Source organism: Lineus longissimus, chromosome 6 (assembly GCF_910592395.1).
Source record: "Lineus longissimus chromosome 6, tnLinLong1.2, whole genome shotgun sequence".
Taxonomy (NCBI): Eukaryota; Metazoa; Nemertea; class Pilidiophora; order Heteronemertea; family Lineidae; genus Lineus; species Lineus longissimus.
The window spans coordinates 18,668,222-18,691,592 of record NC_088313.1 but is presented as its reverse complement, the minus strand read 5'-3'; the positions used below and the strand labels follow the sequence as shown (position 1 = coordinate 18,691,592).

Below are 23,371 nucleotides of genomic sequence, written 5' to 3'. Positions count from 1 at the left end.
CCTAATAACGGTGGGAAACCGCATGCAATGACGTCTTCATCGAACATTTTCAAGTTCAACTGATTGTCATTATGGGTCAAGAAAGGGGCAGGACATGTTCTCTCCCTATGATAAAGAAGGGAAGATATACAAGTAACTTAATCCTTGCACTAGAGAGAATTCAATTTGGAGAGGAACATTTTTATCATGCAAGACCACGGTTCCATTACTGTGTGGGAACATTCTTCGTCACAGTCATGACCGGTATACTTAACTCATTTTATGACACTATGTCCATGTGTTTATGCCCTTATCAGACAAAACCAATGGTGACTAGTAACTGAATGCATAACGCAACTCCTGGTGACCCAAAGCACATCTTCTCACAGGTTCAGAGCGCATGCAGTGCTCGGTTGGCTTCTTTCAAAACAAATTATTTCAAAGGCTACTTGATGCTTCACAAATTGCACCACAGGTATTAATAAAATGAAAATATTTATAATATAAATCAAACATGAAAACAGATATTCAAATCTGTCAAATCAAAATAGTCCGGCATTATTGACTTTGCATGCACTCACCGATCTTCTTACAATCTCATACCAGAAAACGGAGATCCACGTCCCAAAACCAACATGAACTGAGAATGCCCCTCTAGATTCAACATCACACTTCCGAATGCTGTCAGAACTGTTCATACCTCTCAAAACTATAAAGGAATAATCAATACAGAACTAATCAATACTTTGTGGAACCCCACAGTTAAGAACACCAGCTGCTGGCACAAATCCTCATCACGGACACACCACCCCACAATAACTTAGGATGCCACTCTCAGCACCTATGCTCTCTCTATTTTACACCATCACAACCAGGCTAACGGATGTATTCTTGACCGAGACAGTGATAGGCGTCCTAACCTAGCAGGTAAAACTTGGTTAGGCATCCTAATAAGAAAGGTGTCCTTGCCGGAAAGGTAATCTGGACCACTCTTTATCAAGGACAGGTTGGTCCATCGAGTAGAGTACAGTCCTTTCGACAATTTCCCATTCTATACTGCATCCATTGAGGACAGTGTCCTTACGAACGAGTTCCTATTCTATACCACGTCTTCACTGATGAAGTCCAAGCTAAATTTATCAAATGAAACATGACAAATGAGTCAGCTCTAAGGGCCAGGTGTCCATTTTACTGTTCCACGCCCTGAGAAGTCACCGCTGTGATGAAATGTACTCTGTAACCTTCACTATTGATCTGATCAGTTGATTCTGCAATTCCATTCGTTCAAGACCAGTCACAGATAAATCAGACAAATTGATATGCAGAGATACTGGCGCTGTGGCAATCAATATGACACTCGTGTAGTGACCAGTATTGGCTCAGGTGAAGTCTGTACATTTGAGTGGACCGAGTGTGACTGTTACTTCGGTCATTTTTTAATAAATCCAGTTCCACTAGCTTCTACCTTGTTTTATGGAGGAACACTCGACAAGTCAGTAGTGGAGTCAGACACTAGAGTGTCATGACACAAAGTGACAACAGGACACAAGACAGGATCAAGACACAAGTTGGGACCAGACTCAGAGGAGCCTTCAAGATGAAGGGGATCAATTCACCAAAGATTATAACAAATTCATTAGGAGGGTTCTGGAATGTGTGAAATACTGGTCCTCACACTTCTGGCCCAATATGCCCTCCAGCCAGCAGTGGTCATGCCACCCAGAACCACAAAACAGTGGTCAATAATCACAACCTTTAACCAGGGTAATTTTGCCGCAACAAAAACAGGCAAGAATCTCTCCAACAATCAAGGATCAATATTGCCTCCTTTCAAGTTTGACCCATCACCTTGGACGCCCCCAGCAATGGCGGCTAAATATAGAGCAAGTAAACAGTGACGCTGATGAGGCGAATTCTTGTCTTTGCAAAATGTTGTTCGCTTGTTTTCAACCCAGCATGGTGGCTTTGTTTACAGTGGTTATAGCGTCTGCTCATTAGAATTTCAAGGAAATTGAGGGCGGGGTAGGAATTGTGGAGAAATTTTTTTGCTGTCAAATCTTTGTAATGGAGTTGGGCTCCTTTGGAAGTCTTGATTATTGGTTGTCCAATTCCTGATAAATCGTAAGTTTTTTTCTTTAATTGTTACATCACTTGGAATTTCTCACGCCGATCTACCGTCGTTGTGCATATATCTATCCTGAAAGGAGGAGACTTTAGGACTGATATATTCACCGCCGATAAGTCGGCATGGAATTTCAAGACAATTGTTGGAAATTATAGACAGGGAGAACTGTAACACTGCTAAAAGCATGTCAGAGACTATAAGAGAGTTAATAAGGTCAGACCAAGTAAATAGTTTGTGTGATAGACAGGCAAAAGACATTTCAGTGCGCCAGAGAATTGTGACCGTCAACTGCCCATGGGGAATTTTACTCCTCTGCAGCTGTCCCTCTTGCAAAGAGACATATTCCCACATGAGAATGAGGGTACAAATATGACGAAAGACAAATAAATAAACTTGCATGCCCTTACACACAGCTTACAATCTCCATAAAGTGTGGTTAAATCTTATAATACATGTAATAGGCCTTGGGGCAAATACTTGGGCCTTTTACAGCGATTTGATTACACAGCTTAAGTGTCCAAATAGTTAGGCAGGTAGTCCAGAAACATGTGACTCTTACATGAAAAAAGTTAGCAAACAAATCCTGGAATAGCTCATTTATCTTTGTTATGTTCAGTTAAGGTAGGGGCGAGAGGAAACTTGAAGACACTCGTTCTCCTTTTGGGAATAAGACGAACCAAATCTAAGTCATGATGTCTCGGTCTCTGCGTCTTCAAAACATAAACAACTGCAATGAAAGCCACTTACAGTTATGAGATGTTCCAAGTCACTATCTAGTCCACTGTGAGCTCGGGTCGAGGCATTCTTTGATCAGTCTCATCCTTGGCAATATCCATTTACCATCTGATCCCGACACTATCCTTTGAGTTTTACCATCTGATCCTAACAAAGATAAAGAGGAGACCAAGTCATAAAATGGGCCGAGTCCTTGTGCATGCTTTGCATCAGATCTTCCTTCTAAAGAACTATTAAGGAGAACCTGAAATTCAAAATCAGATTAGAAAGTAAGTTTCTGAGGCTTTAGGCTTTACTGGGCATGGCTTTACCATGTACTTACTGTCAAACTTCTTTCGACCGAATGCTACATTTTCAGTTGAACATGATCTCTGTCTTGCTGGTGAGACATTTAGCTTTTTAAACCAACACTTTCGCAAGCCAATACATCTTTCAACACAGAATATCTGCATGTCTTCTCTTTTCAACCGTCTCCATTGTCCGACAGATCCTGTTGGGAGTAGGCCTAGAAATGAACTGTTGACTGAAGTCCCAAACCAACAGGATATTGCTTGGAACAATCTTCAGAGGCCTTCTGAAAGGACTACTTCACTGGTGGACTAGATGTTCTTTCTTAAGATCTTCGCAGGGCATCATGAAGTAGTAAATGACTTGCCACTGACTGAGTCACCAGGTTCAAAAGTAAGAAAATCTGATTTTAAAAAGTTGAAGATGAAGACATCAAATAGAAGATATTGAGGACATAATCGATCATGAGCAAAACACGAAGTTAAAACATTCTCACCATGCTTTGGAACTCACAGAAATCATTGACCGATTTGTCCTGCGTCCAAACCTGAATATTCTACACAGCCGAGGCCTTGGTAAACACTGCGACTCGGATTGGCACACATAGTAGGTGTACAATACACACGCCTCTCCAAGAATCGATGAATACCCCTAGAATAACACTAAAACCTTAAAGTAGTCAATGTGCCCTAAGCACTGTACAGAGCTGTGCATGAAAATCTACAGATGGCCACATTGTAAAGGAAACACAGCCAGAAATGTCATCAGAAATGACCCCTAATGAGACCTTTTCATTGAGTCAAGCCTAACCTAGATATTCAAATGACTGAAGAATTTGGAGGACACCAATTTTATCACAGCCAACCGTTGTCAGATTGTCCATCACTACATCCGCAGGACAACACCATCCCAGATGAAAATTTCAGGGTGGCAGCTCTGTAAAAGAGGAGAACAAGGACGAAATAAGAGATACCAATGTCGTACATGAAGTTGAAGGCTTTGGTCTTACCCTAATCCAGTATATTTCCAAAATTCACAGCAGCAGGCAATGTATAACCAATAACGAACTCACTGCTAAAGAGAAGAAATGCGCCATCTTCACCCCAACTTTTGATGTGTGGAAAGAGAAACATTGTTATGTAAATGACGATATTCTGGTGTCTCCTTGAATAGGACAATGACAAGATACAGGTGGCTGGAGATGACACAGCGACAATACCATGATACAAAGATGTCATAATAATAAATGTAGAAAGGATACGATAATAAAAATTGTTGAGATAACCTAGAGTCAGTGGCAGTTGAAAAGCCATTATGAATTTGGAGATACAGAGGAATGTAGTTACTGCCGAGATATTGCTTTCAAAATAGTTCAATCAAGTCCCGAGGAACTTATTTTTTCACCCAACTGACAACCATGCCGAACATCAATCCAACACAGCCAAAGAAACAGACAACTGATCATACACTGAGCCACATCATCAGAGATAACAAGGATGGCTGTTGCACTGTCACAACCTGCAGGACAAAGTCACAACCAGGGGTGCTCCAGATTCGATTGAGTCTACTGGCTACGTTTGAGGTGGTTAAAACCTCTTCGATGTTCAGAAATTGCACCATAGCTGTTAAGATTAAGAAACACTGTTCCCATGAAATTTCAATTTATAGCTTTTACCCTTGCAACAGCCACGGCGAGTTCACCACACCAGGATTTGCTATGACATCTCACGCAGACAATGCTTGCCTGAAGCGTTCCTCTGATTACACTCAACCAACAAACCACACACAATGAGAACAACTTCCCATAATTGTCAGGAGCCAAATAAAGCACAAAAGAAGGGGCGGAGATCTCCTCGTCAGATGAACCCAGAGGTAGAATCACATGAGCCGGGGACCCGTAATTGCGGGTCAAAAAAGGCCAGAGAGTTTCATCACTCAAGGAATTTTTTTGAATCGGCTTAGGAAACAGATGCATTCAATGACTGATGAACAAACCTAGCAAACTGAAGTTCAAATTTAATCAGAATGTACAACTTACAATTATGAGGCTTGGTGCTTGGCAATAATAGCCACAGAGACAGGCTTTTGTTCCAATATCTCATTTAGACATTCTGGCCATATCAAAGCTAATGGAGGTCATGTTGACAAACTGTTTCATCCAATCGACTGATCTACACCGACTTTGATCAAATCACCTTAGTCTTGTCCGCACAGGCTTTTATCAATTATCATGTCCCCGAAATGAAAGAGTACTCACTTTATGCCCGATTCGTTTTAAAAGATTGTCCTGCTCTCCTCAGACAATTTCCTGTCGAATTCAAAGACTCCGATAAAAATCAATCAAGTCCGTTGGCCATGAGCAGCTTTGGGAACCAATTAAATTTCCCATTGTCGACTATATCAATAGGACAGGTTATAGGCCTTACCCTACTTGAATTGTAATATTGGCCTATCTGATTGTACAGTATGTATGCCTGTTGTCAGTTGAAAATTTATGTATCGAAATGACTATGCCAGTGAACAACAAGCACAGTGTCAAGTTTGAGTTTGGGTGGTCCTGGGTTCCCTAAACATTGGCCAACAGGGTCTCCTTCCAAAATAGTTATGCACTAACTTGTTGGTTATTTAAGTAGTGTCGTTTCAACAGGCCTACAAGTCTTCTAACACTTTTTTTTAGTTATAGGCCCTCTGTCAAACATTCATTCTACAAGCTCCTAGGGTTTTCTCAAGACTGTTTTCAGATAATGCTCATTCAGTTCAAACCTGGTCTCTTCTTGGAACTTATCTATCTAAAACCTTTAGTTAGATTTTATCATGCTTTGTTGCGAAGTCAAAGAGGCAGGAAAACCTAAATTAAAATAATAATTCTCTTTTACAATATTCATCATGCTCAATAAGTCTTTTAGAAATTGCAAAATGAAAAATTGAATGTCAAGATTTGATGATGAATATTTAGCCTGTGTTTGACCCTAGTTCGGTCATGGACAATTAAACATGAGTCTATCATGAAAGTTTCATAACAAATTGTACTTGAATGACCAAGGAGATACAAGTCAAATTGAAAATCAAATGGCAAGACACTGACCACCATCTTCTTCCTTCAACAAGAAACCTGCATTAGGATTTTCTGCTTGTCTTCTTTTGTTTTTCTTTCAAGCTTTGTCCAAGAAATTATCCAGGATATCACAATATACACAGAAACAAATTACACAACAACTAAGAGTAATTAAACAATGAAGTGCATTACGTCACAAAAATAAACCTGATTTAATTAAACCAGTTGGAAAACAGAATGTTTTCACTACAACTTAAGACAATATAATCATTCAGGTATGTCAGGATAATGACTAACTAATTAATGAGTAGGTTAGAGTGTTGACATGCCTTTCAGATATTGATAAGTCCAAGCCCATGAGTACGAAGGCCAAATAAGAAAGGCCCTTGTTCAAAGCACAACACTCTCTCCGATAAAACAATACCCACATAACAATACGTTTGAACCTGCCAAAATTGTTGGCAAAAACTGCTAATGCAGATGTTATATTACTACCACACCTACCTCAATTGTAACTTTGTCTCATTAACTACAGATCTAGTCCTCACATTCGATCCCCAACCTCAAAAGACGTTTGAGGGTCTGAACATTACAGAGACATAAAAAGTGCTCACCGAGCCACAGCAGACCTTTTATGGTCGACCAAATCAAATCAGACTAATTTTGATTTGGCAGTTTATACAGGCCCACCCGGTTTTGTTATGTTTTCGACAGGGTGGACTACAAGCCTACACTGGCCAGCTGCCATGTCTTGAGGGATAATAAGCTTAGAGGCGATTCAAAGGTAGACATTGGCACAATGAGGCCAAAGAACATATAAAGTAAAGTATTCAGGCACAAACAATATGTAATTTCCAGAATGAATTTTCTCATAAAATTGCCACTTAAGGGAAATTTATCTTATTTCTCATTGTGAATAGCTTGGTCATTATGTAATATGTTACTCTCAAAATGGCTTCGCCTGCTGGTTTTTTTTATAGAACTGCCCATCTGACAGCTGTTGGTCAGCCAAAACAGACACCAGGATGACACAAAATTATATCATAATTATCACAGTTGACAAAAGCAAGACAAAATTGTGATTGATCAGCCTTCTAGAGAGGTTTAGAAATGACTTTCAACTCCACTTTTGGAATTTTGAAATGCTAAAGCACAGGCCTACTAGGAAATAAGCTCATCCACACAAGACTGAATTCTTCACACTTCGAGGTTCTGGTAATATACAATTCCACTAGAACCTCTCTATTAAGGACACCCTCGGGACTGACAAGTGCTGTCCTTAATAGAGAGGTGTCCTGATTAGAGAGGTCAAATTGAATGAAAACAGCCAATTTGGGACCAGAACTAGTGTCCGTGATAGAGAGGTTGTCCTTAATAGAGAGATGTCCGCTAAGGGAGGTTCCACTGTACTAGACAATTTCACCCAGCTATCAACAATTGGACTGTCTCAACTGGTTGAATAATAATGAAGCAATTAACAGGCAAGTATCAATTACCATACAGTAATATGTATGCCATATATATGGTGGGTTGCATAGACCTAGACACTAGCAATACAATACAGTGGAACCTCCCTTAGCGGACACCTCTCTATTAAGGACAACCTCTCTATTAAGGACACTAGTTTTGGTCCCAAATTGGTAGTTTCTATTCAATTAGACCTCTCTAATCAGGACACCTCTCTATAAAGGACAGCACTTGAACACTCCCGAAGGTGTCCTTAATAGAGAGGTTCTACTGTACTTGGTAGGGGGTAAAGCAAGTCACTTGGAAAAAATTACCAAGCTCAAATATTGGCTTCGAAGGGAAAAGGAGAAACTGAACATCTCTAAACCCCTCTATTGTCAGATTGTTGTGTTCATTCACAGTTGAAGTATCAAACAACAAAATTGGCGTCCGTGCCGAAAAAGTGATTAACGCCGCCGGTAGGTCCAACCAGGGAGATTTGATAAAACTAGGTATAACCCCATGTACATGGTCCAACAGCATGGTTCAATTCAAAAGAGTCTCGAGAAACGCAATGTCTCTAAACCTCTCTATCGTATACATTGTTCTTGTACGGTGGTTGAAGTTTCCTCTAAAACATCGAAAAAAGGGGAAAATTGGGGAATTATTATTTCGATACTTACCTTTATATCATATATTTATTTGCAGTACATACTCAAGATGATAGTTTATGCGTTTACTAAGGAAGAAATAGCGATCTTTCGGACTGAACTCCATATGTACTCGTTGTACAGCAGAACCTCTCTATTAAGAACACCCTCGGGACTGACAAGTGCTGTCCTTAATAGAAAGGGGGCCTGATTAGAGAGGTCAAATTGAATGAAAACAGTCAATTTGGGACCAGAACTAGTGTCCTTGATAGAGAGGTTGTCCTTGATAGAGGATGTCCGCTAAGGGAGGTTCCACTGTATTGAGTTTTCTCAACGCTGAGCCCAGCTCGCGCCATCTGAGCTAAAATAATGGAACTACCCGATTACTTAAAATTAAAAATTACCCCGTCTTGGGGTGGAAATTTTTCCCCCTTTTTAGGGGGGAGAACGGGGGACGAGTTATCCCAAGGCATGGTGCTGACGCCCGCGCCGATCACAGCCTATCTTTATTCCAACCTACTTTGCTCCTGTGCGGACGTTCTATGTGCGTACTATGTAGTATAGATGTCCAACGGCAGGGGAGCCAGGAGCGCGCTCAGGACACAATTAAATTTGCGATAGGCCAGCATCTCCTGTCTATCAGTTATGGTAGTGACAGCATGTTATGGTATGGTTGTTGCAGTATCTGCTGCCTGAGGTCTGGTGTTCTGATTTCATGCAGTCCCTTTATAAAAATGATCAGGTATTTACCATGTGAAAATGAGACACATTTTTCCTAAGGGGGAGACAAGGTCGACCCTGTAGAAACATATGGTGCACTACGTTGGGATCGAAAGTACATCTAGGCAGACTAGAGTACGCATAGTGAAGGGGCATGGCACATCCAGCAAAGACTCGGTACACTCTCTGGCAACATGGCGAGCTATGAAGGGGAGGGCACATCCAGAAGAGATATGGTGCACTACTGTCTCATTGGCCGAAAGTCATTTCTGCAGGTGACAATATACAACGACGATAAATACACAGGCCCATTGCAGTGGAAAACAGAAATGTCCTCGTTATTCACTTTCGCTCCGATGTCTTTGAACAGGGTGGCCCAGAATTAATTTCCCTCACACAATGGACACACACTAGAATTCTATTGTGCAAGGGATCAAAACCTTTCTGGGCCACCCTGTAGAGTTTCGTGAGTTTCCTCATCAGCCTCAGGTAGGCCAATGATTTTGACAGGACCTCAGTTGGCGCCATCTGAGCTAAAAAAGTGGAACTACGCGATTACTTAAAATTAAAAATTGCCTCATTGTGAGGTGGAAATATCCCCCTTGTTAGGGGGGAACGGGGGACGAATTATTCCATGAACCCCAAACATGGTACTGCCGACCGTTGCCGGCCACAGCGTCTCTTTGCTCCGAACTTACTTACTGGGTAGGACCCTTATATGCAGTACAAATTCTCGCTGCATTACTCCTGTGTGGACGTTACATGTGCGTATTATGTAGTACGATTGGCCAACGGCAGGGGAGCCAGGAGCGGGTAACCAGCTGGCAGATCGAGGTTGGTTGTTCCATTGTCCGCCCTTGTGAGATGATTACCATGGTACTGCTAAAGGACCCTTTGAAGGTTGTTTCAATGTCTTCCCAACCTGACAAGATAACCAGCTGGCAGAGGTTGGTTGTTCCATTGTCCGTCCTTGTGAGATGATTACCATAGTTGTCTTGTATCACCCATGTATGTAGAACGCAAGTGTAATGTTGTCTTGTACAGTTAAAGGACCCCTTGAAGGTTGTTTCAATGTCTTGACGAGATAACCAGCTGGAAGAGGTTGGTTGTTACGTGGACTGTCCTGTCGTCTCCAAAGTTTATTAGTGATAACACCAGTGGTGTGATTTTTAGGTTGTGCCAAGGTCTTCCCAGCCTCGACCAGATAACCAGCCGGCAGAGGGTAGTTGTTTCAGAGTTTTTAGGTTGTGTCAAGGCCTTCACAATCTGAATAAATACTGTCTCATTGGCAGAAAGTCATTTCAGCAGGTAACAATATAGAGCGATGGTAAAATACACAGGCCCGTTGCGGTGGAAAACAGAACTGTCCTCGTTTTTCACTTTCGCTCCGATGTCTTTGAACAGGGTAACAAGTTCATGTACTACAGGGTGGTCCAGAATTATTTTCCCTCACACAATGGATACACAATAGAATTCCTTTGTGCAAGGGACGACGCTGTATAGTTGCGCGTGAGTTAATTCCTCATCAATGATTTTGAGACTGAGAGGACCCCAGCTGCATGGCGCCATCTGAGCTAAAAAAAGTGGAACTACGCGATTACTTAAAGTCAAAAATTACCCCGTCTTTGGGTGGAAATTTTCCCCCCTTTTTAGGGGGGAAACGGGGGACGAGTTATTCCATGAACCCCAAACATGGTACTGACGACCGTTACATCACAGCTTATCTGTATCCGAACTTACTAACATACACGACCTTTATAATGTAGTGCAAATTCTCTCGGCATTACATCTGACGTTTCAGGTACGTTGCAGGTCAATTGTCTATGCTGCCACCTCTTAGTGAAGGCAATAACTAGTAAGTAGTCAAACATCTTGCCGCCATGTAACTGACCATAGTTCCTGGAGAGGGCAGCAGTATCGGTCTTTGTCTCTTGGTCGCCATCTCGTAATCGTCTCGTCCGATTTTCCTCCAACGTTTTCCCTTAAAAACACCTTTTAACTCACAAATATGTCTGCTGAAGAAGAGTAAGTATCATCTATAATTGTCAGAGAATAATATGGCATATATAGAATAGTAGTTTTTGCGCTATTTCTTGTGAAATAAGTGTGCTAAAATGCACTTTCCTTGGTGGGCTTTTCCGCATCGTGCTAGTAGTAGTACAATGCAAAGCACTGTGTGTGCATGTGCAGAATGCACGTGCGACGAGTGCATTGTGTGAACAAAGAGATACTTTGGCTTCAAGAATAATGGAATAAATCAAGAAATGAGTCTAACTTTGATTGTGATTGAATTTTTGTTGCCTTTCTTTCACTTCCAGCTCTTCTCCATTCATTTGCTTAGTTTTGTAGTTTTTATTGATGGAAATTATGATGGCGATGCATTAATACATCATGATGATCATAAACCATTGCATGCTGATTGATTGATTGCATGGTGGTCGTTCATTCCAATTCCATGATTCCTGTCAATTCAAGCATGATCAAAGTAACTTAAATCATAAAATCAACTTTAAAAAAATGTAGCTCTAGTATTGGGCAAACATTTTTTGCCAAAATAAAATTAATAATACATACGTAGGTCGTAGGCACTACACCTCCTGGGGTTAGAAAAATTTGTTTTATTGAAAGGTGAATATGTTAACTTCTTTACTGTTATATTATTGCCTTTGGAACGAGTTCACAATCCCCGTTCAAGGCCCAAAAAAAGTTCATCGGTTGACTTACGAAGGGCCACTCGGTTCCGATCGGGGATTGTAAATTTTAACCTTGCCTTTTTTCAGAGGGCGCAAGGTCTATGTTGGTAGCCTGCCATTTTCTGCTACTCATGACAGACTACACGAGTTCTTTGCCGAGATTGGTGCGATCGAAAAAGCTGATGTCGTCATGGACAAAGAGGATGATCGCAAATCCAGGGGTTTTGGTTTTGTCACGTTTTTGGACAGTGCTGATGCAGATGCTGCTGTGGCTAAACTTGATGGTGCCAATATGGATGGAAGAAATGTAAGTATCGTGGAAGACACGCCTTCATTCCACTTGGGGCACGCTTAGGGCTTATGTATTATTTTGTGTGAACTGAAAGTGAAATGATGTTTCGGTGAAAACCTTTGACTTTTATAAAAACACCACAAGTTGACAGATTTGAACCTTTTTTGACATAGGTTTGTTTTAGAAAAACATGATTTCAGACCTTGCATGGCGGTGTGTCCTTGCAAGTCGGGTGTGGTGAAATGAATAACAGATATTCATCGCCACTGATTTTTTTTGGGAACCGTGTCATGTTACTAACAGCTTCATACATTTCAGGCAGTTTCTTAATGTGTTTTTTAAACCAAGATGTTTTATGCGCTGCCTGCCTGCGGGTGGCTTCGGTGGTCACTACCCATTGGTGCCTAATCAAGAGCCGTCTTGAGATGAACCATTGTGTGTGATTGTCACAAAAGGTGAGTTATAGGAACCTATAGAATGTTGACTTGTCACAATTTCTTTATGCAGGAATCAAGATTAGTGCCTATTTTCCTCAGAACTGTTGGTTACTAAGTCAAATAATGGTTCCATTGAAACTAACCATGTCGGAGTCAAATGTGTCTAGATGAACTCGAAATAACAGATGATTGACAAATGACTAATCGAAGGGCATTGCTTGTGAGGGACTTTACCCATGATCTTATGAGAAAACTATTAATCCTGCATGCACTTCATGTGATTAGGCATCATCTTGCCACAGAGTTCTTAAAATAGGAAAATGTCAATTTCCGATTGCAATGGTAAATTCTGTGTGTCTCGTTTTCTTGACCGTACATTTTCCTGACTGCTATTTATAAGGCTTCCACTCGAAACGAAATCTTGAGCAATGTAAGACTGACTTGTCGTCACTGAGATTCAGTTGATCCTCTTCTGTTCGAGAAGATCGTGTGTTCCTCAAGTGCTCCCGATAATGGGACCTGTACGACCTCAATACATTTCTCTGATGATAAAATCAGAATGTGAATGCAGCTTCTCTAATCATCAGATTTTGGAGAAGGACGCGGATGCGACTGATATGTTAGACTGTTTGAACCAATGTTTTTGCACCTTTTCAAAAGTCCGACTTGACTGAAAATCTGAACACTTGTCTGATGTCAATGAGTTCCAATGGTTTGTGTAGCTTTATCCAAAGACAGCTCGGTGTACAGGCGAGTAAAATCAATCAATTACGTGGAAGTCTAAACATAGTGTAAGAAAAATGGACTGTTTGTTTGCCTTGTTGCCTTTACTTGTTACCTAATCCATGAAACGTTCATCCGTATAATCTTTGTTTGATAGGATCCAGCCTTCAATGATCGATTTTCACTAATAGAGCAGTTTCAACATGAGATAGCAGAATGTCCAATAAGAGTTACTCTAAGTCCACCATCGCGGTTTCGAAAAGCATGTTGTCAAGAAAGTATTGTGGATTTTGTGAAGCGAACAAAATGAGCTCCTTGTATTGATTTACAAACAGCTGCCATTGTCAACTGAACATAGGCATTAAACGAGGATGCAGTGACTGTCAGATATCTTGTGACACATGGATTGTTATACAGCGAGAAGTGAAGATTCTGCTGACAATGCTGTTAGCAATGGAAAAGAAACGAAAAGGTGTTGTCACAGGAGCAAATATGCAAACACAAAGATAAAAACTACGGAGTGCCTTGAGTTTATAATTCGAATGTCGTGGGCAAATACAACACGGAATTCGCCTGAAGTAAATGTATTCCTCTGATTTAGCAGTTACTGGCTGCTTCCCTGTCCATGGTTCTTGCAAACTTTGATACCCTTTTACTTTGCCTGTTGGGGTGGGGATTACAGGGATAAAATGTTTCTGTTGCCTGGGATTAGGTCGACTTGGTTTCTACGTGAAATTTTCTGTATGAGGGTTGGAAAAGGCAGATTTTTCATTGAAAAAATTGTTCAGAATTTTAAGAGGGGTAGTCCTTAAAGTAAAAAAGTCCTCATAAATCATAATTTTAGGGCCGGGTGAATTGCAAAGAAAAATCTTTTTAGAGTGGTACACCTCCCTTTTTTTGAAGTAGAAAAAAAGGGATAGGTCATTGGCAAATGCCAGCTTGTGCACCCCTGTCCTTCAAGGAGAAAAATATGAAATTTGTGCAACCGAAGACCTGGTTGAATCTCATGGATTGGAACTTGGACGTCATTCAACGAGGAATTTGTGTGTTAGTTTTCCGTCAATAAATATGTTACAGTGTTGAAAAGACCTGCGGATCATGATCTGTGCTCGTTTTAGTCTGTTTATATCTGCTGTCCAAAGTATTGAAGGAGACACTTGGTGCATTTCGAATGAATTGGTACGAGTTCCCCGCTTTAGTCGAACACATGTCAAATAAAACATTGGCACGTTTTTTTCTGACAATGTTGTGTCATTAGTATTGACAGGTTCATTCATTTCTTCATTGTTTTAAAAAAAGAAATCTTTAAAACAACAAGAAAAGCAACATTGGATCATTCTGACATGGTTTTTTAAAGGGTTTGAAGCTGCTGATATATTAGTATCGGAGCATTGTTGCATACACTTACCGGGAATGTTGCTCTCGTAAAGAAGAAACTAAAATGCCTCTAGAGACTGAAAGTGGCTACTACTGGTAAAAAAACTGTCCACTGTCATCCACAAGGAATTCCGGTTCTAACGTTGGTGTGCTCGATGATGAATGGTTCCTAACTAGCAAACACAATATTTCTGGATGCATGCTTTATACATTTTTTCCCTTGCAGTTAAAAGTGAGCATTGCCCAGAAAAAAAGTGGAGGTGGCCGATTCGGTGGTGGTGGAGGTCGTGGTGGTGGATACCGAGGTGGGCGTGATGGAGGAGGCGGTGGACGTTATGGATCAGGATCAGGTGAGAGCTATGGTAGTTGTCCCTCTACTCCCTTTTAAGCTTGCTTGTGATGTCCAAGTGTAGTTAGATGCTTTACATGTGATGTATCTTGTCTGAAAATATGATCAAGCAGTGTCAGGTAAGTGCTCACTACAAATATAGATGGCGCTACTGGTTGCATGCCAGTTGTATGTTGTAAGCTTACTGATGTTGTTCATGTACATGTTTTTTTAAAGCTGATATTCCATGATCCTGCATTGCTGTAGTTGCAAGCCAGAAGGGGGATGACCCTCATCAGAACTAGACTTTCTAAATCGTGTGTAGACATGCTGCTTACAGAATCTTGGTTGAACTCTTCACCTCTGTCTCCGTTATCCATGGTGATGGCCTAATGGTTCCTCTGGTTCTCCTCCAGTAATCTCTTGCCCTTTAAAAAGTACGGCACCCTTCCCCCCATAAAATCAAAGGCAAGTAAAAAATTGTTGTACATTCTTAAAAAAATCTTTTACAGGATCAAGCAGCAGTCCCTATTACAGTGGTGGTCGCGGCGGCGGTGGTGGAGGTGGATACCGGGACCGTAATTCATACGGCGGTGGTGGACGAAGTGGCGGAGGACGCAATGGTTACGATAGCTACAGCAGCGGTGGTGGTGGCGGCGGCGGTAGTTATGGTGGCAGTGGAGGTTACAGTTCAGGTAAGTTCGATTTCAACACTATACAGTATTATATTATGGAACTTGCTGGAGCTTGGGCTTCAGGTGTTAAAGAATTGGGTTGTGTTGGTATGTTTATGCAGACAACTTGAAGGACAAATGATTGGAATTACTCCTCCTGCAAGAAATACCATGCAAGTCCTATGATGTGGTTGACAGACTTTCTCAAAAATGTTCTCTCTGAATTCTCAAAAATGTTGGGGAAAGTTTATGTGATTTTCCGGATTGCAGTTTCTTATGGTTTTCCAGTCAAGTTACTTCTGTGATTTCTATTTTGACTTCAACTGGTTTTTCAGGTGGATATGGAGGTGGTAGCGGGGGAGGCGGCGGCAGCTATGGCGGTGGCAGCTATGGCAGTGGAGGATACTAGGTCGCCAATAAATGGATGTGCACACCACTTGAGATGGCGGCTTAAAATGATGTTTGAGACATTTTTACGAGAGAACTCTGATCAGATTTGTCCTTCATACTGACTGGTTCATGGAAATTTTAAAATGAACGGGTGTTCTGTTCTTGTCACAAGAAGATTCATCCTAATTGTGCTAGTCATGGGCATGTTGGTTTCAAACCTCGTTCTGAATCGGGTGTAGTGATCAGAGCCACACATCCAAGGAAACAATTGCAACTGTGGACAATGTAATATTGAAAACAGAGTAACTTGTATCTTTCTCAATATTTGATGTCATAGTGTGGTAGTTGCACCATATGTTTAGTATTTACTGTAGTACGTTTATTATGACCACTATTATAATTTTGGGAGTTGTAAATCGATCAAAAGTCAATGCTGCCAGTCATCAACACCACTTAAGATTCAATGCTTCTTGAAATCCGCCCATGACAAAGCAATGTTCACGCAAGACCGTAATCCTGGTCGTCTTTCTAAAGAAAATCATTCATGGGGGAACGGAAAAGTGGTTGACAAGAAATGTTCCGTATTGTCACTTTTTATTGTGAGTTATCATGCAAACTTTTCTTACGAAAGGAGTTAAATATTTGTCAATAAAAAACTGTATATTGTACATCATTCTTTCCGTTATAATTTTTCTCCCATGGACTTGAGACTATTTAGACTATTGAACAGAATCGACATTTGAAAAATTGAGTCAATTTCGTGTCCTTGTTTTTGTATGACAATGCCAATGGAGCAGAGGATTGTGCATCTACTGGGAGGTGCTTCCCAGTTGCTGAGAAATAAAGTACCGACAGCATAACTGGAACCACATTTATGTAGCACTTTTCTGGCCAGCAGAACAGTTTACTCAAGATGCCATGGTCACGTCCTACGACGTGACGCTTACAAGGCCACAAAGCCAGTACTGCTCAGTGCATCGTAGCTGTTCGACAACCAACCTTGTCACATCCAAGGGTCCTCAGCCATCCTAAACTGGTCTTGAGATGAGACATCATTTCTCGGGCCTGTCACAACCAAGCTGATGACAGTAGCTGTTACAATTCTGATTTTACGACGGTGAATCCAAGATCTTTTTCGTTAGGCCCTAGTAGTTGCGGTACAGCAGAGTACGTTGTACCTGTCGTCACAAGCATGGTGAGATGATAGCTCAGTCTAAGGCAGTTGGCCCTGGTGTGCATGTCATCTAGAGCACAGTGAGATGTTAGGTCAGTCCAAGATAGTAGGCCCAGATGACTACTGCGGGAGAGACAAGGCTGTGAATGTCTTCCGGAAAATTGTGAGATGCTAGCTTAGACCAAGTCAGATTATAATGCATGTGCTGGAATGATGTCAAACTTATGCATGTCAGAGAGAAGTTAGCTCAATCCAAGGAAAAGTGTCCGGGACTTTGGCAAAAGTCATTTCTATAGAACACACAGTCATCCCCAGCAGATATACAAGAACATGTTTATGAATCCGTAGGATATTTGAGTTTGGGAATGGTCCATATCATGATCATATTTTCTAGGTACACATTTTTGTCCCAGCTGTGGTGTGAGCTGCGGTAGTGTCATTGATAATAAAGCGGTCGTCGACAATCAGTTTTAATAGGATATAGTCAATTGAGACAGAAAGTACCCGGCAGAGAGCCCAAAAAAGTATGAGGAATATGATTGAAGGCTGTACCCCAAGTATATACTTGTCTCAGCTGAAAGCCCAGTTGATTGTGACAGTGTCTCTGCTTTTTAAGGTGGCGTTTTGTATGCATCTGTAAATATATAGGATACTTATCATTCCTTCACTCTGAGCTACGTATAGGCCTACATTCAACATCGAGGCAAGATTATAACACTGATGTTGTCCGCAAGTGGAATACCAGTATCATCTCATCCAGGTAAACTTTTAAATGCCATCTCCTACATGTAACACTTTGATAGACGGCGTCCTCCTGATAAACAGGTGTTCACTTGGGGAGGCTCCACTCTACATCATCTCTCCATCTCCCACGATGTATTCATTCGATTGGGCACAGTGACTACTAAAGCAAACCCGTTCTCTTTTTTCTTATCTTTTTATTATGGAAAGTTAGAAAACATTTGAATGTGCATTCAAACTTATTACAGTAACAATATTGCAAGATTTGCATAACAACATTCGCAAAAATTTGTGTCAGTATGGATTCTTTTTTCTCAACTATCAAAACATGCAATGCAGGCACGGATCTAGTTAGAATTCCATAGTCATACATCCGTTGAGACATTTCAAGGTTTCAAAGACGTTTTACTTGGGAATCCTTGCTTTTCTTTCTCGATCCATTTGTTTTGCCTTCTCCCACATGTCCTTGCTCAGGTTGGTCTGTCCGTAAGACAGAGACAGGAGCCTGCAAAGTATAGGAATATCAACTTTTAGACAAGAATTGCCTCAAAACGACGTAAGCCATATTGCTTTTGTCAACATAACATTTGTTATTCTTGAAGACTGGTCACTTGGACAAGAGCAGCAGTGATTAAGATAAATGTAGCTTTGCCAGGTCAAAGCCAAAAAAGTCCAGACGATATCAAGTAGCTCCAACCCTCGAGCGCAACAGTAGACTGCTGCAACCAAGCATTTATGCAGAAATGGATTGGTTGAACAAGCAGTTACTGATTCACCTTTCATTTAAACTATGCTGTCAGAGGGAAAACTGCAGACCAAGAGAAGAAACACTCACCTCGCAAGAACGAGAAGTCCATGAAAGTCTTCCACACTCATGTTCTGTGCATTATCTTTCCTCGCCTCCACAAAATCCTCTTCAAGAGACTATTGAATAGAAGCAGAGAGCAAATCAGGATATACAATCCGGAAAGATTTTGTGACAGAAATTGAATACAGTACTGTACAGGTACTGCAGGCAGAATTAAGGCTTCAGGAAAGACTGGGCAGTGTAAAGTGGGTTGATAACCTCCACTGTTGTTGATATCAGACTGTAAACTCAAATGTTCAATTTCAAATTTAACTTTTCTCCATGAACAATGATCTCATAACAACTTAAACCAAAACACATGTTTACCTTCTGCATGCCATCTGACATTGAATATTCGATAAGACTCAACAAGCCGATGTATGACCTGATTTTGGTGAGGAGGGAGGGGGTCAGGTAGCTCTCAACTGCAGCCAAGTAACTCATATTGTCCAATGGTAGACAGGGGGTCAGATGCACACGGCAGTCACTCTGCAAGGACAGAAACACAGAACATTGTTTTAAACCATCTGAATAGAAACACTCCACGGGCCATAATGTATAAGGTACATGTACATTAAATACACCGCATGTACATCAACTAGCAAAGGGCAAGCTATCAAAAAAAGTTAAAGGTGACATTTAACATGCGTAGGTATTATAGGCAAGCACATTTTTCTCTTTCCAAATGGTACACACCAACATGGGAAAATTGTTTTCTTACCGGCAACAATGACTTGCCCTCAGACAGGATGAGGACAGGAACATTGGTGGTGAACTCTTGTGTGTGGTAGTTGAAGTCGTAATCCACCTTCTGCCAAGAAATCAGGTTTCCGAGGGCCGTGACATTCTTTACCCCTGAAAATAAACTCAAGTCAAAACCTTTTCCCACATATACCGACAAATCTACAGCTGGCCACCCGTTTGACTCTGACCCTGGTACCCATACATTCCAAAGGGCAAGTATTTCCCCCTCATCTAGTCTGGGCACTGCTTGGATCCGTCGTCACAGGGGGGCGATTGCTCTCATCAACTCAAATCTTACGGTGCTGAAGATGTTTCCATGACTGAATTCTCCCAATGCTTACCTGTAGCATCCAGCTGACCTTGTTGCAATCGAGTTTCATCAATGACTAAGTGTGTTCTGCTCGCTAGCTGTAGGATACCACTGACCAATCGATTAGCACTGTAATCTTTCCGAGGGGAAAACAGCTTAGCTTTCATGAAGTCGAGACTCATCGGTAAAAAATGATGCTTGGTGACAAAATTCCCTATCAAATGGTACAATCTAGGAGCATATTCCTGAAGAGGTTCGTCTGGTTTTGGACATCCGATGATATTTAAACTGAATTTACCAACAGCAACAACATCCCTACGTGCATATCTGAAAAAGAGGGAGACACAGGGGTAAGGCAGAAGAACATGTTTTATGCGGTTAGATGTCAAAAGTTATCAGGATATATTCCGAAAAGGGGACTAAAATTGGGCAGTAGCCAGGTAGTGAAATTGGTAGACTTCAGGTGACCAGTGTGCACAGTTGAGGGCCTTGGTTGCAGTGATAAATGTGTGCCTTTGGTCTCCCACTGACACTCAACAGGACACAAATATTGCTGATGGGACTCCCATTGTGAACACTTACACAGATGATATCAGATGACAGAGGAGATATTCTGCCGCCAGGTTGTCTCCAAACAAGGCTTGTTCTAGGAGAGATATCACCTCCTTACGAACGACCTTGCTCTGCGATAAAATACTTTCTATACCTGTAACATAAGCAGACATTTGAAGGTTTATCGACACCATGTTATTTGGAAAACTTACTCAAGACAACCTGAGTGGAGTATCATTTCACATTGAATGACTTTAACCTGCAACATCCTACCTCAAACAATAACCATGTCCACAATCGATAGCGACCTGGGCCAAAACAACCAACAGCAAAAAATGCCATTTCCCTGCTAAGGTTAATGTAAGTGAGAAGACTTTGTGTAAAACTCTAAGCTTTTCCATCAGTCAAAGGCAGGTTTCCAGGAATGTAATGCATTACAGTGTTGTGAGTGAACAAAAAGCCTTACCAATGAACTTACATGACTGGCTTGGTGTTTTACTCAATTCTCGAGGTAAGTATGGGTTCACATGTTCTAATTTATATGACATTACAGCGTGTAGTCTTGGCACGAGAGAAGAAGGTGGTGAGTGGGCGTTGTGTTCAGCCATGTCCATCATGTCCTCCAGAGGGTCTATCACGAAGTCTAATTGTACACTGAAATGGCAGGCAGAAAAATAACATGAATTCAATCAACAGGCTACCTAAGGAAGGCATTCCAGGTTCCACATTTGTTTTTGTTACTGCAAAGAGAGAGAAAGAGAGCCATAATCTTTCAAGAGTTCTAAATTCTGTGTTATGCAAGACAATACCTACCTTTCACTTGGGAACTTGGCCATCGACGGGTCCACTGAAAGCACACCAACAAATTCAACTGTGTCATTCACTTTGAATGTGTCGGAATCATCATACAGCTGAAAGACAAAGAAGACATATAATTTCTACACATTTAACTGTCTTCACACTCAATGGGATTGGAGAACCTTACACCTCGTCCCTATCATTGATGTCACCCCAGCAGGGAAGATCAGATCAGCTAATGAAAGCAGCAAGAAGGCACACTTCATCAGAAACTTCTTGTAACTCCATACTTGATCAACTGGCAACTTCTACAGACGAAGCTGAAGATACACTACCTTCACTAAACAAGCCGGCCCCTTTTCTCCTGGTAATGGGAAGTTCAAATCGGGCAACTGCTGTGACGACGGTGCTGCATTACTTTCACCAGGTTTGCTTTTCTTTGACTCTCCAAACATTGGCGATGGCGAGGAGACCATCTCAGTGTCCTCCATCCTTGGCGACATTTCTTGACTCAACGTACTACAAGTTGAGGACACCATGCTGCATGGGCTACTCGGTTCTTCATCAAAACATCGCTTGCTCCGCACAGGCTCAGATGATGTAGATGGCATTTCAATAGCCTGGTCAGATTTTGAAAATTCTTACTAAAGGTTAAGGAGTATCTCTGTCAAAGACGACAAATTAGACAATACAGCCCACTTGTAGCTCACCTAGAACAGACAGGATGAAAGACCGGTGACCTGATCCACCTTGCATAGGACAGAAGGATGATGCCACATTGCCAACCATGCAGGGTCACCCCAATGGATGTGGGACATAAAGATGAAGAGATAAGATACTTTAGAATGTCCTTTATGGAGGTCTATAATGATTTAAAGGATATTTTTTTGACCCAGTCGGCCTCTCCTGGTATTGGTACACAATAGAACTGTTGTCGGTCCATCGTTACATTGCGCTCAGAAGACACTTGGACTTCCTCATCAGCCTGCAGTAAAGAAGAAGTGAGGGAAATTAGTTCAATGCCGAGATGAAAATTGTAATTGGACTGCTTGGCAAGGTGTTCAGGAAGATTTAAAGAGTACAGCAAAGTATCCCACCAAGTTGCCATTGTTATAAGGATTAGACAGTAAAATTGATTTCCATGGATTCTGTGCTGCTAGTATGTACTGGATTTCAAAACTACTTCACGTATTACCTGGCATTCAGCGATGTCTTTATACTGTCCAACCTTCATGACACCTTTACCAGTTTGTTTGTTCTTCACTTCATAGAGTCCGAGGTAGAATTCAGGGTCAAACATGTCCTGGATCATGCAGCGGAACTTCACCAAGGAATTTGGTGGCAGTTCATGCAAAGCGACTTGATTTAGGGAGGGAATCTGGAAGACAAAGTTTGGTTATTTGACAACAATACAACAGAGATTTTCACTGATTTATTCTTTCCTTCTTGCCGCAATTGGCAAGAAGTCTTGTCATCATATAGCTACCTCGGGATCTAGATCAAAACCTCATTTTCCCTGTGTTGATCTCTCTTCTGAATCTGAGCCTTTTTTCCAACAGATTCCAACCCAGGCCTACGTGTCTCTCAGACGGATTCAACCTGGAACGCCTATGATACTCACACATGACAAAGCATTCCTCTCCTCAAGCTTTTTACTGAAGTATTCTTTAACTTTGTTGGTGTATTCAGTGCCATGTTGATCTGAAAGGATAATCAGAATCTAAGCTCGTCAGTAAGGCAGGAGTACCCTAGCTTATAGATCAGTTCGACAAAGTGTCATGACGTCAATAACGATATTATGCACGATACAACATCGCTCAACATTACTGATAGGGAATTTCAGTTGACGCATCGCAGTACTAATAGGCTATATGTTTTTTGCTGCGGTCTCGGGCAGTTGGTAGGTTAGCACAGACTTCGACGTGAAATCAGCTTCGGGCATGACCGTCGACGGTCAACGAAATTGACATGATGTCGATGATGTGCAATCTCGGTGGACGTGCGACAGATCAATCAGGTCATGCTGGTGTTGTTGTCATGTGGCCTCCTGACTATTGGCAGTATTGACACCACAGTCTTGACAGGACATTTTCACAAGTTTGTTTTTGGCTGCTTTCCATTTATGCATTTTGAATAATCTACAATCACACTGTACCATAGAGATTTTGGACTATTTTGAGGGGTGAATTGACCCAATCTTCGATACTAGGCATGTTGTTTATAGCCTTTTTATCAACAAATGGTGTAAAAGTTGGAAATGGCGGGAAATAAGCACGTGGCTTTGCTCATTGCA

General features: G+C 41.4%; 3 protein-coding genes across 8 annotated transcripts in view; 1 reads left to right on the top strand and 2 right to left on the bottom strand.

The window, feature by feature from the left end:
* The window catches only part of LOC135488991 (leucine zipper putative tumor suppressor 2 homolog), a 33,482-nt gene extending 24,089 nt beyond the window's left edge, over positions 1-9,393 (bottom strand). Inside the window, exons 1-2 of one of the 4 annotated variants that reach the window (XM_064774037.1) lie at positions 8,312-9,393; positions 2,852-2,986 (exon numbers count right to left, since the gene is read on the bottom strand). The gene's annotated coding sequence lies outside the window, so the exon portion shown is untranslated. Of the gene's footprint in view, positions 1-2,851; positions 2,987-4,136; positions 4,304-5,384; positions 5,482-6,686; positions 6,812-8,311 lie in introns of those variants that run through there. The other 3 variants (XM_064774039.1, XM_064774036.1, XM_064774038.1) reach the window with 3 other exon arrangements.
* A 1,505-nt stretch (positions 9,394-10,898) lies between these two features.
* Positions 10,899-16,580, top strand: LOC135489033 (uncharacterized). 2 transcript variants are annotated; one of them, XM_064774110.1, is made up of 5 exons: positions 10,899-11,023; positions 11,779-11,998; positions 14,747-14,870; positions 15,361-15,543; positions 15,858-16,580. In XM_064774110.1, the coding sequence occupies exons 1-5, from the start codon at positions 11,007-11,009 to the stop codon at positions 15,929-15,931; spliced, it is 618 nt and encodes a 205-aa protein (XP_064630180.1). In that variant the 5' UTR covers positions 10,899-11,006; the 3' UTR covers positions 15,932-16,580. The 2 variants fall into 2 exon arrangements, with proteins under 2 accessions (XP_064630180.1, XP_064630179.1); XM_064774109.1 differs by having other exon boundaries at positions 14,747-14,882.
* A 1,455-nt stretch (positions 16,581-18,035) lies between these two features.
* LOC135489267 (mini-chromosome maintenance complex-binding protein-like) lies at positions 18,036-23,345 on the bottom strand. Of its 2 annotated transcripts, none has more exons than XM_064774540.1 (13): positions 23,234-23,345; positions 22,700-22,779; positions 22,274-22,456; positions 21,964-22,063; positions 21,414-21,721; positions 21,094-21,191; positions 20,747-20,934; positions 20,311-20,434; positions 19,760-20,055; positions 19,396-19,529; positions 19,002-19,163; positions 18,663-18,751; positions 18,036-18,332 (listed from the first exon to the last, which is right to left on the bottom strand). In XM_064774540.1, the coding sequence occupies exons 1-13, from the start codon at positions 23,289-23,291 to the stop codon at positions 18,233-18,235; spliced, it is 1,920 nt and encodes a 639-aa protein (XP_064630610.1). In that variant the 5' UTR covers positions 23,292-23,345; the 3' UTR covers positions 18,036-18,232. The 2 variants fall into 2 exon arrangements, with proteins under 2 accessions (XP_064630610.1, XP_064630611.1); XM_064774541.1 differs by having other exon boundaries at positions 20,759-20,934.
* Between the last annotated feature and the right edge of the window lie 26 nt (positions 23,346-23,371).